The sequence below is a fragment of the Diabrotica virgifera genome, chromosome 8 (assembly GCF_917563875.1).
Source record: "Diabrotica virgifera virgifera chromosome 8, PGI_DIABVI_V3a".
Taxonomy (NCBI): domain Eukaryota; kingdom Metazoa; phylum Arthropoda; class Insecta; order Coleoptera; family Chrysomelidae; genus Diabrotica; species Diabrotica virgifera.
Genome location: NC_065450.1, coordinates 176,723,387 through 176,740,558, shown reverse-complemented (window position 1 = coordinate 176,740,558; position 17,172 = coordinate 176,723,387). Strand labels below are relative to the sequence as shown.

At 32.8% G+C, this 17,172-nt stretch overlaps 1 protein-coding gene across 3 annotated transcripts in view; it reads right to left on the bottom strand.

Annotated features, from left to right (window-relative positions):
- LOC126890522 (E3 SUMO-protein ligase PIAS2-like) overlaps positions 1-17,172 on the bottom strand; it is a 143,330-nt gene that overhangs the window by 22,657 nt on the left and 103,501 nt on the right. For all 3 annotated transcript variants that reach the window (XM_050659525.1, XM_050659524.1, XM_050659523.1), the window contains 3 exons: positions 16,709-16,940; positions 6,171-6,349; positions 3,224-3,403 (listed from right to left, as the gene is read on the bottom strand). In XM_050659525.1, coding sequence (XP_050515482.1) covers positions 3,224-3,403; positions 6,171-6,349; positions 16,709-16,940 — 591 coding nt within the window. The remainder of the gene's footprint in view (positions 1-3,223; positions 3,404-6,170; positions 6,350-16,708; positions 16,941-17,172) is intronic.

The window sequence follows — 17,172 nt, the reverse complement described above, 5'->3', positions numbered from 1 at the left end:
CCAGAGTTATTAAATTCAAGAGCAACAGTTCCAGATAAATCGCTAATACTTCCCAAAAATTAGAACTACAGAAATTCAAACTATTCAGGATAGACCACATCCCTTTAGACAAATTCCATAAGTTCTCCTAAGGAAGAAAAACATCCAGGAAAATTAAACCAAAATTATGGAACCATAGCCATAGCCATTTTTTTTGTTAACTCCTGTATAGATGTTTATTAAAATTATTTGCCTTGTATATGTTACAGATACAAAAACAAAATTCTAGCAACGAAATTCCAGGAGATGCCAATCCAAAAGTTTTGTTCGTCCCTTACAAAACTTCTTCAGGGGATGGAGTAGTTATAGTACAACGACCGCTACCATCCAGTAAATTCTACCACGTGGAGTCAACACGAGGCTACCGCTTGAACATTCTGGACTTAATTGCGACGTACTAGACAACAAGATCAGCAATTGTAAAATTATAAAACACCATGTAAAAATCAATATTTTGTCTGCTAAAATCTCTAATTAAAGTCTGATTAAATATTAAAGTAAAGTCTGATTTTAAATTATTGTGTTCTTACTAAAACCTTTGTAAGTCCAAAATAAAAGTTTTAAATTTGTGAGTTCACTTTTTAAAAAAGTGTTTTTCCCAAGAACATTCATAATTAGCGTAATTCAAATGAGTTTCTACATTGTTTCATAACCGTCGACGAAACATGGTTCCACTGGTATACACCAGAGGCCAAGGAACTGTCGATACAGTGGACATCACCCCGCGAACGTGCTCTGAGGAGGGCGAAGACTGTCCAATTTGCCGGAAAGGCGAATGCCATCATTTTCTGGGATTTACAAAATGTGATCTATATCCACTTCCTGGAAAAGGGCAATCCGATCACAGGGCTTTACTATGCCCCATTATTGGCCCGATTTGACGCTGAATTTCAGAAAAAACAGCCCCAATTGGGAAAGATAAAAATACTCTTCCACCCTGACAACGCTCCGGCTCACATCGGCCATCGCCATGGCCAAATTGGTCGAACTGGACTACAAACTGCTCTTCTATCCAACGTATTCTCCAGATTTGGGCCTGTACGACTTCTTTTTGTTTCTAAACTTAAAAAGTCAATCGTCGGGCCTAAATTTAAGGGCAGCCAAAGTCCAAAAATTGAATTTTTTAAGTTTTTTGGGTTATGATTGAAAATTATTCTCTGAAATATTCTCTTTCTAACGATATATAACACATTATAGTATAAAATATCCATGGTTACAAAACTATTTGTTTTCTGAACGTCTGCACTCAACTTACCGTGTACCAGTAGCTTTATAGCCTATCAGAGTGTTTTATGTTTTTGCGATTTCCCGAATACTAGGTTTTTAACTTTTGATGTCAGATATCTCTGGATTCTTAGATGATATAAGGTCCAAATTTTTACAGTAGTTGTAGATAGATAATATATAGTCCCGCGTAAAGCTTTATTGAAAAATGTACAAAAACAAGTAAAATAAAAAATAAAATCTAAACTTTTTTGGGTTTTTTTTGTAAGAGTATTTTAAAAAAATTTAAAATAAATGTTTCTTTCACTCTAACTTTACGAAAATCTACGCGGGACTAAACAATGCATGTAGTTTCAAAATAAAACAAAAATTAGGTCTCTAAGTGCTTTGGTTCCAGAGCTATGTGACATAATGTTAACACTGTCGTTAAATGGGACTTTGGGTCCCCTTAAGTCGAATAGGGAGTTCATCACCGCCACGGAAGCCTACTTTGCAGACCTCAAGAAAAGGTATTTTTCAGATGAGTTAAAAAAGGTGAAGCACCGTTGAGTCAAGTGTGTCCAGCAAAAAGGAAACTAAATTCAGAAATAAATCGCCATTTTTCCAAAATTTTCGTTTTTCTTTTGAAGGCTAAGTACTTATCGGACCGCCCTAGTAGACTGTGCAACGCTGCAATATCTCAACATAGTATATTCATTTCTTTGCGTTCAATTTCTGTATACAGGGTGTCTCGGAAAATATTACGTTCCTTAAAGGTGTGGGTAGAATGCACCATTTAAAAGAAAACTTTCTTATAATTTTTTTTTCTAAAGTCATCTGTTGCCCAAAAAAATTAAAATAATGTCTTTTACTGAAATTTACATTTGGCAACACGGCAGTTTTATTTATTTTGACACAGCGAAGATTGTAAACACAAACAATAATTGTAAACACAAACAGTCATATCATAATCACCTGTAACTCCAGAATAGGTACATCGTATTGTTGTGATATTGTCATGATTTCGATCGCGAGTATCATGATATTATGTTAATTATGTTTAGTGCAAGATTTACAGCAAGGCTATTTACCTCGAAGAAAAACAAAATCTTCAGAGAACCCGAATTTCTGTGTAAAGTGTTGTGTGCAAATAAAGTTTATTTTACGAATCGTGTGTTTAACTTTCATGATTGCCAAAGTATGAATTTGTGGGCTGGGATTATTTATAATCATCTCATTGAACCAATCGAACTTCCCAGAAGATTGGATGGAGAGATGTACTCAAATGTTTTGCAACATGTTCTATCGATACTTCTTGAAGACGTAGCTTTATTGTAATAAAAATTTTTCATGTAAGTTAAAACACTATACATACCTTATTTATTAGATATTTAATAAAAACAACTATTATGCTGTTTTTCTATCACTATTATCAGTATTTTATCAATACATATTATTCCTATGGTCGATGATTCATGATAGTTGAGTTACAGTAAAATTATTTTAACACAGAACAAGGAACGCAGCGTTGCCGGCTGTATTTGCTTTTCTGTGGACATTAATCAAATGCATTAAAATTAATAAATTATTTTTTTGAAAACGGTTGACTTTACAAAAAAAATGTATCAGACTTTTTTGCTCTAAATGGTGCACTTAACCCATACCTTGAAGAAACGCACTATTTTCCGGGACACCCTGTATATGTAATACATAACGTAGTTTTGTCAAAATACACCGATATAAAATAGTCATTTAGTAGTATGACACTATCCATCAACTTGTTAAAATTAAAAAACATTCAAATCGACATAAAACGCAACCAAACACAATTTTTACAAAAATCCTTGTGACGTATCAGTATTTTACAATAAAATTTTCTATTCACATAAAACGAGTTAACACTATCCATCCGGTTCAACTTCAGCGTAACATACCCTAGGTTTATTTCTAAGTGTTCTTGATGGTGTACACATAGACATACCTGGTTTGGGAGATATTGCTCTCACTTTAGGGGCTGGTTCTTCATCTTCAGAACTCGAACAGGTTAGATCTACTATGTCTCTTTTCCTGGATTCTTCTGGTTTTACGGTTGACTCCAGTTTAGTAGTAGAGGAATTCGTGGGGTCAGCGTCAGTGCTATCTGAGCTGATTGGTATTATTTCTGAAAGTAAAATCATAGTCTTATCTTTAAAGATATCGATTTAAGATGATATAGAGATAAACATAAAATTACTGTCTTATAACTCACTGGTTTAAAATGTTATAATGCTAAATAAGGCGCAAAAGGCAGGGCATTAGGGTGTACACCACATGATGATGCTGCAAAAGAACTTGATCCACTTTTATATAGATATCATATAGATAGGACTCTGAAGCCCCAAAAAGTTTTAATTTTAATGTCTCCAAGGCAACAACAGGAAAAGGAACAACTTCCTTCTAATTTATATTTCTGAAATCTTAGTTTTTCATGTTTTTTTCTCATTTAGTAGAAAGTAGTAGAAAGAAAGTAGAAATAGGCGATGTTTTTCGAAAATTTTAAATATTTTAATTTTTATATTTATGTTCCGGGTATATTTGACAGCGAGCCCAAGTCACATATTCAGCCCTATTCTGTAACTTTTAACAAATCGAATAGAAATGACCACGTCGAATCGTAATTACCCGAAATCGGAATGTTTGATATCTATCGCGTCATTTTTGTGTTTGGATTGGCATTCTGTAACTCACATCGTAATCAGAGTAAATCGAAATCTTTAACTTCTATTTCACGCGGTCAGGAAGTGGTGGCAACCCCGTATTAATCAGCGAAATTAGTGTTCTGGACTTGTTTGTTACTTGGAACATGACACCGTTGCCATATCCTCAATGTTTTCATACTATCTTCAAGTTTTGACAAGTAAATAAAAATAAAAGAAGAATGTATAAAACAATAATAGAAAGTATTGGGTTGTACGGCGCTGAACTCTGGGAAATCAACCAAAGAAACAAGTCAAAAATCAAGGCGATGGAAATGAACTATTGGAGACGATGTTGCCGACTCACTAGACTTGATAGGGTGAGAAACGAAGATATTAGGAGACAAATGCAAATCGATCTAGATATAATAGACACAATCAAAGCCAAAAGACTTAACTGGTATGGACACCTTCAGAGAATGCCTGAAAATAGATGGCCGAAAAAAATAGAAAAATGGACTCCACCCACAAGAAGAAAACGAGGTAGACCAAGACGATCTTGGAGAGAAGATGTCGAAGATGCAATGACCGCCAGAGACTTAAAAACTGAAGATTGCTTCGACAGAAATCGCTGGAGATTAGGATGCGAGAAGCGGCGACAGCTGTAGAAGACTCGCTTATTATATATATATATATATATATATATATATATATATATATATATATATATATATATATATATATATATAAAATATTAGTGTAAATATTGGATGCGAAAAGCTCAAAACATGATAAATGGTTTTAAATTAATGATAATTAAAATTGTTATAAAAAAAGAAGATAAACTGATAATGTATAAATGCTTTTAAATCAAAGATAATATTTACATTGATGTTGTTAATTATTATTATTAATAAATTATTTAAAATCGATAAGATATTATTCCAGCTAAAATGACTGTTAAACAACTCTTCCCAAAAATGGCCCATTTTCTATAATTTGTTCAGACTATGAGCGTTGATTGATAAATATACAAGTACATATAGTGGTATAATATATTTATTAATCAACGCATAAGTCTATGTTATGTATGCTATTCTTATACATTATACCATTGATTGAAACTGTACAAGAAATAAACAAAAAAAGTATGGCAACACTGTGACAGGTAAACATTCAGAATATGCCAAATAGGAAATAAATTAAGGTTAGGTCCGATGCATACTCGTGCAAGATATCTAAATGAAATATATAATTCTCTAAATAAATAACACCACATATTAAACAATTAAGCAGCTACAAAGAGGTATACATACTATAAATAATTATAAATAAGTAGTAATCAATTATTTTCAGTAGATATAAAATATAACAAAACAAAATGCACTTGTGCCAAGCACAATTCCGATATCGATTAAATCATCTCGACAGGGTAAATGCTGTCGAAGTGATTTCTATTCACAATTACGATTGTAGAGATTCCGATGTAGTTATGGAATACCGATTTGGACTATTTCTATTCGACTTGGCCACTTCTATTCGATTTTACTTACTTCTGTCATCGAAATGAGTTACAGAATAGGCATGATTATTGAAATTATCACCTAACCTTTTTTACAAAAATCCAAACGCCACCTCTCACATCCACCTCAAAACAAATCCGTCCTTGCCTATTAGTAAAACCATTGTTTATATAGGGAAATAATTGGTCAGCAAAATAGGTAAATTTGTTTGATTCAAATTGAGACAGTCACCAGATGTCCCCACAATTTCTGTCAGGGTCGCAACGTCAAAATGCATAGACACCAAGTTGGATATGATCCTGATCCTATTCATAACACCCCAACTCCCATACATATTAGGAAAAATAAATATGTAGAAGAGTATATTTAGAAATTCAATTAATGATGTCATGATACTATACATTATATTATACAAATATAGAATAGCATGACATCATTAATTCAATTTCTAAATATATTCTTCCATATAATATATTTATTTTTCTTAATATGTATGCGAGTTATGAATAGGGGTGTTATGAATAGGATCATATCCAACTTGGTGTCTATGCATTTTGACGTTGCGACCCTGACAGAAATTGTGGGGACCTCTGGTGACTGTCTCAATTTGAATCAAACAAATTTTCCTATTGGGCTGACCAACTATCCCTATATAAACAATGGTAAAACCGTATATGTGACCAAATTATTGTTACGATAATATATTTATGAATAAAGGGATCCTACTTACCAACATCGCTAACATCATATATTACTTCTTGAGAGTCATCAATATTGATAACAGTGGTTTGATCCAATTTTGCGGTTAGTTTTTCATTGGTTTGGACACACCATGTACCATCCTTGTTCAGCTGGATTTCGTTGCAGTTTGAAGCAAGAAGCGGAGAGTTCAGAACCTCCGTAAAATATCTAAAATATGAAAATGGTGAATATCAAAAATAACTTTGTCAAAGACCAAGAAAAAAATGTATTGACAGTGGTCAATAATTACGACAGTACGACATTTACGACAGTAGGTACTAGGTTCCAAAGAGAGTCCCAGTTGCTTAGAAGGGAACTAGAAGGTGATCCGACATTAACTGATGTGTTGTTTAAAAATTTAAACTCAAAGACATTAATCGCAGTGCAAAAGTTTTTAACATCAACAATGACTCAGTGTGCAGCTTGCTTAAAAACTTCAGACTTTATGCTTGCTTGCAATGCATGTTCCGGGTGTCCCAATAAGAATGGCGCTCGGCCAGATCTCAGGAACCGTTTATAGTACAGCTTTGGGAAAAAAAATTTATAAGAAAAGTTGCCTCGAGAAAAGCCTGGAAATTATTTTCATAATTGTAAGTCCACCGCTAGAGGGCGTAATTGAATATCAAAAATTAAAAAATCGAAATTTTACAAAATTTGCCTCATGAAAAGGCACTGGAAATCCGATTATCGTATTCTTCATAAAATTCTGCGCATATTTTATTTCACAAGTTTAAGTCTACCTGTGCAAATAAGAGGTGGGGGTGAGTGGGAGCCTTGTTATGAAAAAATCGCTGAAGTCCGGTTCTGCTTAATCGATGTTTGCAAACTTGGTCTTGTTGAAAACAGCTCTTTTTCGTCAATGTAATAGTTATAATTTGGAAACAGCCTATTACGCAATATGCCTGCCAGGAGGCGCTATTTATTTTCTTTTTAGAAATCTAGTTTTCTTTGGAAAATATTAAATACACGTATGTATTTTTTTCCTGTATTACAAAATTAGACCAAATTAGCAACAGAATACCGAAAACCGCATGTCTATACCTTTTTTCTATCTCGAGATATCTTAAGAAACGTGTAAATTTTAAACATAACTGTTGCTGTCATATAAGTGGAAATATATAGAAGCAAGTAGTGTGCTAGGGAAAAAACAAAGAAACATTTTCCAGATGTCACCGTATATAATAAATCAAAACAAAATATGAAAAACTCTACTACTGGGGTGACGTCTTTGGGGATATTTCATTGCATATATTCTAGCCGCAACAGTTGCATTTCTTATGCATTCAAAGAATGTGGCTATCATGTTAAATGCTTCTTAGTTTGTAAGAATCATCTTGAATTTCACTCTGTATAAATTTTATATAAAATTTAATAGAAACAAACCGCAATAAACCATCAATGAACAAATTTTTATTTGTTTGACACATGATGACTTCTTGAAGTTAATACTTCTAATAGTTCTATTTTTTTCCATAGCACACTACTTGTTTCCACTTTGACTTCCTTAACTTAGTTTACCCGTGACAATAACAGTTATGTATTTATCTTAGTTGGGAATAGAATAATTGATATTAAAATATAATGAAAAAAAAATTAAAAATTTGTGTAGAAAATCTCACGTTTTTACATTTTCTACGATTCATCGAGAGAAAAGAAAATGCGCGGAGGCAACAATTCATAAAAATTTACATATTAACGCTATTTTTTTGGTATTATTTTAAGTATTAAAATTAGTGTAATATTTAAATAAAAATAAAATTAAACTGTTTAAAATATATTTATTTCGTTAAAATCATCATAATAGAAGTATAACTTCTTACTCGCGTACAAAGTACAAACACTCTTTTTTTGTTATATTTTATAGTGTTATTTGTCATATTGTTGTTTTGATTCATTATATACGGTGACATCTGGACAATGTTTCTTTGTTTTTTTCCATAGTACACTACGTCACTACGTGCTTCTATATATTTCCACTAATATGACAGCAACAGTTATGTTTAAAATTTACACGTTTCTTAAGATATCTCGAGATAGAAAAAAGGTATTGACATGCGGTTTTCGGTATTTTGTTGCTAATTTGGTCTAATTTTGTAATACAGGAAAAACATACATACTTGTATTTAATATTTTGCAAAGAAAACTAGATTTCTAAAAAAAAATAAATAGCGCCTTCTAGACGGCATATTACGTAATAGGCTGTTTCCAAATGATAACTATTACATTGACGAAAAAGAGCTGTTCTCAACAAGACCAAGTTTGTAAAAATCCCACTCATCCCCACCTCTTATTTGCACAGGTAGACTTAAAATTGTGAAATAAAATGTGCACAGAATTGTATGAAGAATACGATGATTGGATTTCCAGTGCCCTTTCATTAGGCAAATTTTGTAAAATTTCGATTTTTTAATTTTTGATATTCAATTACGCCCTCTAGCGGTGGACTTACAATTATGAAAATAATTTCCAGGCTTTTCTAGGGGCAACTTTTGTTATAAAATTTTTTTTGCCAAAGCTGTAGTATAAACGGTTCCTGAGATATGGCCGAGAGCCATTCTTATTGGGACACCCGGTACTTAGTGCCGTTTTGCGTGGTAGTACTAGACCATTAATAGTAGAACTTTAGTTATGGAACTTATAAACAACAAAGTTTTTTTTTATCTCTTAATTATTTCAGATTCAGGAGCTATGAGCTTAAGCCCAGATGTACCTCAGGTACGGCTCTTGAATATTCAAGTCTATATTCACGGATCCTGGCCGGATATGAGAAGTGAAGGCGAATGGGAGCGCAGAATAAAAAATGAAGTTCATCTTAGTTCTTTTATTTAAATAAAAGAAAATAATCTTTAATAATGCGTTATAAAGATTTAAAAAAACAAAAAATAATAGACTTAAATAGAGACTAATATAACTGTTTGTTTCTGAAAATATCATTGCTGTCGACAAATGTAGAATGTTAAAAATATTTATACAGTCTGTTCCAACGAAAATTTGACCCCCTCAGAAACTCAGAAACCAAGAGCTTCTTCAAAATCTAAAAAAATACGTCAATTTATATTGGGAGGGGGACGAATTTTCATGCAAAATTCATGCCCTCAAATGTAACCCCCTACTGCCACGCATCAACCCCCAGTTTTTTTAAATAGCAAGTGTGGTCGAGTGGCAAATAATTTGAAAGGTAATTTTTTTTCTCTACACGATACCCTATTTTATTTCTTCTTCTTCTTGTGGTGCTTTCTCCTTTAGTGGAGGTTAGCGACTACACTGGCAAATCTGTCTCTGTCCAATGCGGCTCTAAACAAAGATGTTGAATCAAGGCCGGTCCAGTCTCTGATATTTCTAAGCCATGAAATCTGGCGCCTACCGGGACCCCGTTTTCCTTCAATCCTACCCTGGATGATCAGTTGCGCGAGGCGGTACTTTTCGTTTCTCATTATATGTCCCAGGTAGCTAACTTTTCTGACTTTAATGATTTTCAGCAGTTTCCTATCTGTACCTATTCTCCTCAGAACATCTTCGTTGGTGGTGTGGGTTGTCCAAGGTATTTTCAAGATTCTTCTATAAGCCAGAGTTCAAAGGCTTCTAACTTGTTCATCAGTGCTGTGTTGAGTGTCCAGGCCTCCGTTCCATACAAAAGTATTGACCACACATAGCAATGCAGAAAACGACATCTAAGGCTGATACTAATGCTACTGTTACAAAATAAGCTTTTCATTTTGATAAACCCCTGTCGGGCTATCTCTATTCTCGCCCTTACTTCTTGTTTATAATCAAGTTGATTGTTGAACCAGCAACCAAAATATTTGTTTTGGCTTACGTATTTAAGCTGTTGGTGTTTCACATATCGAGGGGTTCGAGCGAAAACCCGATAACTAACAAAACCATTGTTTAGAGATAATCACGATTAAAGATTTTAGGAAGTTTGAAGAAGATTTAAAATCATCATAGGAAGTTTTATCAAATATTTGTTATTGCCAAATGGTAGAGAATTTAATATTTAGTTAGAATAATTTATTTTAAGGCCGGCCATTGGTAATGTTATAAGTATAGCCGATCCCATCACCTTTATAAAGTACACCACTCATAATCTAGAGCATATATGTATACCGAAAAATGCTTAACCTACTAACAATATATGTCGCTAGTTCCAGCCATATTTTTGTTATCCTACCTGTTGTGTATTGTTTATAAAAAAATGTGAAAGTTTTGCTTTTTTCTCAATAAATATAAGAGCGTTTATATCTAAATTACTTAAGTATTTAAATGAATTTCATGATAAAATTCCGTTTAGCACTACAGTAGAAGTAATGGAAGGATATAACGTTAAAAAAATGTGAATTAATAAAGTACTTTTTGCGTGGTGTACTTTTAAAATAAATTTCTGAAATTAATAGAAATTGGCATGTGAAACGTAAATATTCGACATATAATACGAATACAGTATAGGAATCTGTAAGAATCTAAGCTCTGTTAATGTAGCCATTATGTATAAGATGGCGCTACGAAAAATATTATATACATGTGCAAAATTCAGGAGCGGTATGGCCTGTTTGAAACTTTCCTTTGGAAATTTCGGTACTGTATTGAGAGTAATACCGTTTTGAGGGATGCGGGTGGTTCATTATTGCGTACTTGGAATAATATCAGGGCCCCGTAACCGGGCGTGCAACGCGTGCGGCGCACGCGTGCGTAACCCCAATGGGGCGCCAAACCGAAGGATTGGTAAATAAGAAATATTTATTTTAAATGAGATAATCATTTTTTATATACAATTTTATTTATTTCATGAACAGCTAGAGAAATCTCAAAAATCAAATATTGTGTTATTACTGAAAAAATGATTATTATTCCCGTCCTGAAATGTTGAACGTACTCCGTCTAAAATATATTACATTTTATTGTCCCTTCCTAATTTTTTTCTTTGAAGTATGTAGATAGATTGAATTACGCTTGCCATATGAAAATCAAACATCAAATCACACTCCTTGACGACTAGAAACATAAATTAGTACCCATAACGCAACTTAGCAGTTTTACTCCTATAAAGTGAATCTTTTACTCTAATGATAATTACCCTTAAGTAAACACATACTCTATGAATTATGATTATGTATTTAACTTGGGTATTACCTTTTCCCGTAAAATTAATAATGTATTAATAATAATTAAAATTAATAATTAATAAAATTAATATGAAACCATATGGTTGCTAGTTATGCAGACACCCTATATAAAATTTGTTTGAAAACTTTGATATAACAAAATATTATTGTTTATTTACTTGAATGTATATTTTTAATTTAATACACAGGGTGCTTCATTCATGTTGCAAAAAAATTTAAGGGGAAAGACGCAAAATGTCGCCTCTCAAAATTTTCCTGTGTTTTAAATGTGTTCATTTTTTTCGAATACTGAGAAAACTAATAAGTATTTTTAAAAAAATTAAACGCAGAATGAAAGAAAACGTTATTGCCGAGGGCCGACAGTCCCTTAGAATAAATAAAAAGTTTCTTTTGAATTAAATATTTGCAATTCACTAAATTTTCTCTGTTTTCACTAAGTTTTCAGGAGAAGTTTTTTCAGGAGAAGAATAGGAGAAGTTTTAATTGTAGAACTGTTTAAAAATTTGGAACGTCAGATTACGAAAACGCTCCATGTATTTTTTCGAACAGAACTTCCAATTGATTTGTTACTGTTTCATTAAACTCTCATGCAAAAATCATATTGCTATTTATCAAAAATATAATTCCTGCCATTTGACATGTTCTTCGTGTTAAACTTATTAAAATGCCCAGTTGGTGATAATACCAGTCTGATTTTTGCATAAGAGTTTAATGAAATCGTAACAAATCAGTTGGAAGTTCTGTCAGACAAAATACATGGAACGTTTTCGTAGTCTGATGTTCCAAATTTTTAACCTGTTCCACAATTAAAGCTTCGCCTGTTTCAGTGTTCCCGTACATCAAAGTTTGTCCGACTAGACACAGTTAAGTTAAAAATTTTCAGCTTGTTATTAATCAACTTCTTTTTTGTACGCGAGATCCAAGCCTATAATTCAAATTTAACTTATAAATAAGTGATTTTTACTCAGGTCAGCCGTTATGATGAAACATTTTATTTTAGGGAATATAGTATGGTATAGTTAGACCCATACCCAGACATCCAAAGTGAAAGTTATCCTCCAACACCAAATTGTTCTATATGGTCCACATTATGTTCAGAAAAAAGTCACACCATTTTGAGCGTCGGGTTTGGGGGGGAGAGGGGGGAGAAATCGGTAAATTCGTAGTTTTTTACGTTTTTCGTCAATATTTCTAAAACTATGCGATTTAGCATGAACAACCTTCTATACAAAATTGTTCTACATTAAATTTGAAACAAAAAAGGTCCTATGCATAACCCTTCTAAAATGAACGGTTCCAAAGTTACGGAGGTAGTATGTTATAATTGGTCCAAAAAAGGCCTAACCCAGACATCCGAAGTAAAAGTTTTCCTGCAACACCAAATTGTTCTATATGGTCCACATATGAGTGATCGCGTCTAACCTTAATTTATACCGTTTTTTTAGTTGTTATATGCATGTTTATCCGATTTTTTTGCCGGTACGGCGAGCTCTATTTCAAAAATCTTCTAGTTTCCTCCAAATAATATTTTTTCTAGATTTTTTGTGATATTCTAAATAAAATAAGTTTCTTGACATTTTTCTCCAAAGTTAATGGTTTTAAAGTTATAAGCGATTTAAATCCGAAAAATGCCAAAACGCATTTTTGGATTTTAAATCGCTTATAACTTTAAAACTGTTAACTTTTGAGAAAAATGTCAAGAAACTTATTTTATTTAAAATGTCCCAAAAAATCTAGAAAAAATATTTTTTGGAGGAAAACTGGAGATTTTTGAAATAGAGCGCGCCGCACCGGCAAAAAAATCGGATGGACATGTATATTTAACAATTAAAACACGACGGTTTAAATTAGGGTTAGACACAATCACTCTTTAGAATCTTCAAGCTGAATGTTTAAACTTCAATTTAAGAATCTGGCAACCTCAAAAGTTCTAATTTAAATATGAGTTTTTAGGCCTCGTAAATGAGCATTTTCGCACTTTTCAGATTTTAAATCGCCTATAACTCGAAAACTATCAATTTTTGAAAAAAATTACAAGATACCTTCTTGTTTAGAATGACCCACTAAACTTAAAAATATATGTTCCGGGGCAAAAAAACGTGATCTTTTCTATTTGTTTATAAAAATTGTTTAAACAGTTTCTGCCCAAAAATTCCACCCGGCACCCTTCAGATTTGTTTAGAGGGGACATGTTTGAATAGGAATCCACAAAGAAACCGAATCAGAAATTTTCCCAGACGGGAGCGGTCTCACCACATGGACTAAAATAGATTTCTCCAATACTTTTGGTTTAGATTTTACCACGAGATACGAGCACAGTATTTATCCAAGTAAAATTTTCAGCGAGACCCCGTCCTTAAACCGCCTACTAAAAAATTAAAAGTTCGCACCTGATATATAAAACGATTTCGAGTCATCTTAGCGAGGCCGCACCTGCATACTCTCTGTACTTAACTAAACTATCGACTCACTAAAAATTCTGCCGTTTGCGGCCTCGCTTAGATATCTATTGCGTTATTTCTCCGATAGAGGCAGCATCTCTCGGGAAAGAATCTTTTCTCTCTGTTGCGCCGGCATTTGGGGACCTCTCTTTCATACAACGGCCGGCCTTAAGTTTAATTTATAAAAACGTATATACAAAAAAAATAATAAAACGTGATATTTAACGGGTTTTACCTTGTTGAATGAGTATAACATTTGATTTTATTGTTTTTAATTTTTATTTTTTTTTTAATTATAAATTAAAAGTTAACTTTATATTATTCCAACAAAAAAATTAATCTACATTCTTTTTAGAAAATTGAAAGGTTTTCCGATTCTTCATTACGTCTGGAATTCGATCTACGATATAATTACCAGTTTTTAAATTTGTTTTTTAAGCATGCACCTCTTCTGGAAAAATATTTTCTTGGCACATCTTTATCAAATCCGTTTTCTTTGCTTCACTTATTGGAAGGGTAGTTTTATATAACTTTGGTAAATTGCCCGGAGTTGGTAAGTCTATGGTTGGTTTTTGGGATGTTTTTTGAGTATATGGATTGTTTTTGCCATTTAGGGCATAGAGTAGGAGTTTTTTTTTTAATTCAAACCAATATCTTCTGATATTTTTATTAACTGGTAAACTTTTCTGCGATTGTCTTCTTTAGAATATCATCCAGTAGAATCACTGTTAGCTACAGCATTCATTATATCATCTGAGAATATACACAGCGTTTTTGTAAAAAACTTTTGACGCACTGGAATTCATTCACGGTAAGCTAGTGGAAAGAAACATTTCTTACGAAATGTTCGTTCCTTTCTTTGGGAAGTTTTAGGGACAAGTCTAGTCCTAATTAGTTTGACAGTTTGTCAGTTATTGTACAAAATAAAACATTTTCTAGACTAGACTACTACTACTAGACTCCAGTAATTTATACATAGTTTGTTTCAATAGTGTTCAGACAACTTTTTAATACACTTAAATTTAAATTTACTACAATTGATTTGCTGTGTTCATTATAAATATGGCCCCATTCTAACCGCCTTTTTTGTTTTCGTAATATTCAATTTCCAATTTACGCCATGTTTTATTGGGTTTTAGCAGGAAAAAAGTGTGCTGAAATTTAATAAACTATCATAGTCTAAAATCCTTTATTGGAATTTCGTATGAATATATTTTCTAAAAATGAACAATTTTGTAATCTTCATCTCCGATAAAATGAATTATCAATTTTTAACTTAGAAATATTTCTCTACAGGATTCTCATATTATAAATATGTCTACAACAAAGTATTTTTATCAGTAAAGTTATATATCGGTTTGGTGTCATTTAAAAATAGGAGTTAACGGTTTTTACCATGTTTGGTTTTTATTAGTTATTGTGCTTAAAAATATAAATATCAAATAGTAACATTTACCAGTGATAGGAGCAGTATTTTTACTACAGCAGAAATAAAAATACAGGATTTCATAATTTTGGTATTTATCGGGTTTTCGCTCGAACCCCTCGATATATTGGAAGAGGTAAATTTTTGTTCCTTGATATTTTCATAACTTTGGTTTTCGCATTATTGATCTTCATCCCCATTTTTTCACAACTCTCAGAAACCCTATCCAACAGTATCTGCAGACTATGGTCCGAATCAGTCATTAATACCGTGTCATTTGCATAGCGGATGTTATTTACTCTTTGACCGTTTATCCTGATTCCTTCTAAAGAGTGCGATAAAGCGTTCGCAAATATTACCTCAGAATAGACGTTAAACAGTATGGGTGATAACACACAACCCTGTCTAACACCTCTTTGTATTTCAATTGGCCTCGACGTGTTACCATTGGTGTTTATGATTGCTGTCTGATTCCAATAAATAGCCTCTATAATTTTAGAATCTCTTTTGTCGACTCCGATGTCGTTCAATCTTTCTATTAAGGTCTTGTGCTTCACCCTATCGAACGCTTTCTCAAAATCTACAAAACAGACAAAAAGGTCTGCTTGCTGATATTTGCATCTTTGTGCCAGAGTTTGAAGACAGAATATTGCTTCTCGTGTCCCCATACCTTTTCTGAGTAAAATTGTTCTTGACCGGTGACCTCGTCACATCTTTTATATATTCTGTTCTGTATGATTCGCAAGAAAAGCTTCAGAATGTTATTTAATAGACTTATAAGGCGGAAGTCCTGACATAATTTGGCGTTCTTCTTTTTAGGCAGTGGTATGAAGACGGATTCAAGCCATGTTTTAGGGATCGCCCCTGTATTGTAAACATTATTAAATAGTCCAAGAAGAAGGTCTAAGTTTTCCTCGTTGATTAACTTCAATAGCTCAGCTGGTATTTCATCTTTTCCTACAGATTTGTTGTTTTTAAGTTGACGTAGAGCATATTCCATTTCGGACTTAGTATTGGAGGACCTTCGTCGTTTTCTTTATTATTTAATGTAGGAGGTTCTCTGATGTCATAGAAGAGTTCCTTTATATAGTCTTCCCACATGTTTATTTGTTCTTCAGGGCTTGAAATCAGTTTGCCTTCTGCGTTGATTAGATTATTTGGTCCTTGTGAGTATGTCGTGCCTGTGAATTCCTTGAGTTTCTTATGAAGATGGAAGTCTATTTTATTTAATTTGCGTAATAAGTTTGAAGATAATTTTGGACTTAACACAAACTGAACGACGTGTCCTTCTAGGCTTTTATTTTTTTTTTGAAATGTCTATTCAGCAATCTGTTAGTTATAAAAATTCTAACAATAAGCGTCTTTGGGGTTTGAAGTAAAAAAAAAATTGACGTTAGAGAGGTCAGTCCAATGACTGGACCTCTAGTATGGAACAAACATGACATTCCGATAATAATCTAGGCATTTATAAGATTAGATTTATTCGTGGTTTATTTCTAACGAAAAATATACATTTAGAAAAAAATACTGTACTCACCCATCTATACGCAAATCATCGTACAATGCAGGCTTATCACATACGGGACAATTCCAGGTGGGTTTCTTTTCATTCATTTGCAGAAACAGATACGCATCGAAACATTGTAAATGCATGCAGGTTATAGGTCTACAAGGAGTAGTCATTCTCAGTTTACCGAGAGGGCACATTAGCGAAACTCTTAAAGACGTAGTTGCTATTTCGTCGCCATCGTCGTTGAGTTTCTCTTTAACTAAAATTTATTTTCTTAGTAAAAAGTACAGAATATTTATTAACGATTTTTTTATTACAAACATTGCCACACCATTGGATTCAGATATGACTCTATACTAACTTTACATTCAAGACGCAGTAGAAATAAACAAACCAAGACACGTTAAATGCTACTAAGAGCACTCCCGAATCATAATTTACAATGTATAAACTTTGGAAATCATGATTTGGGATTTACAATGTATATACAT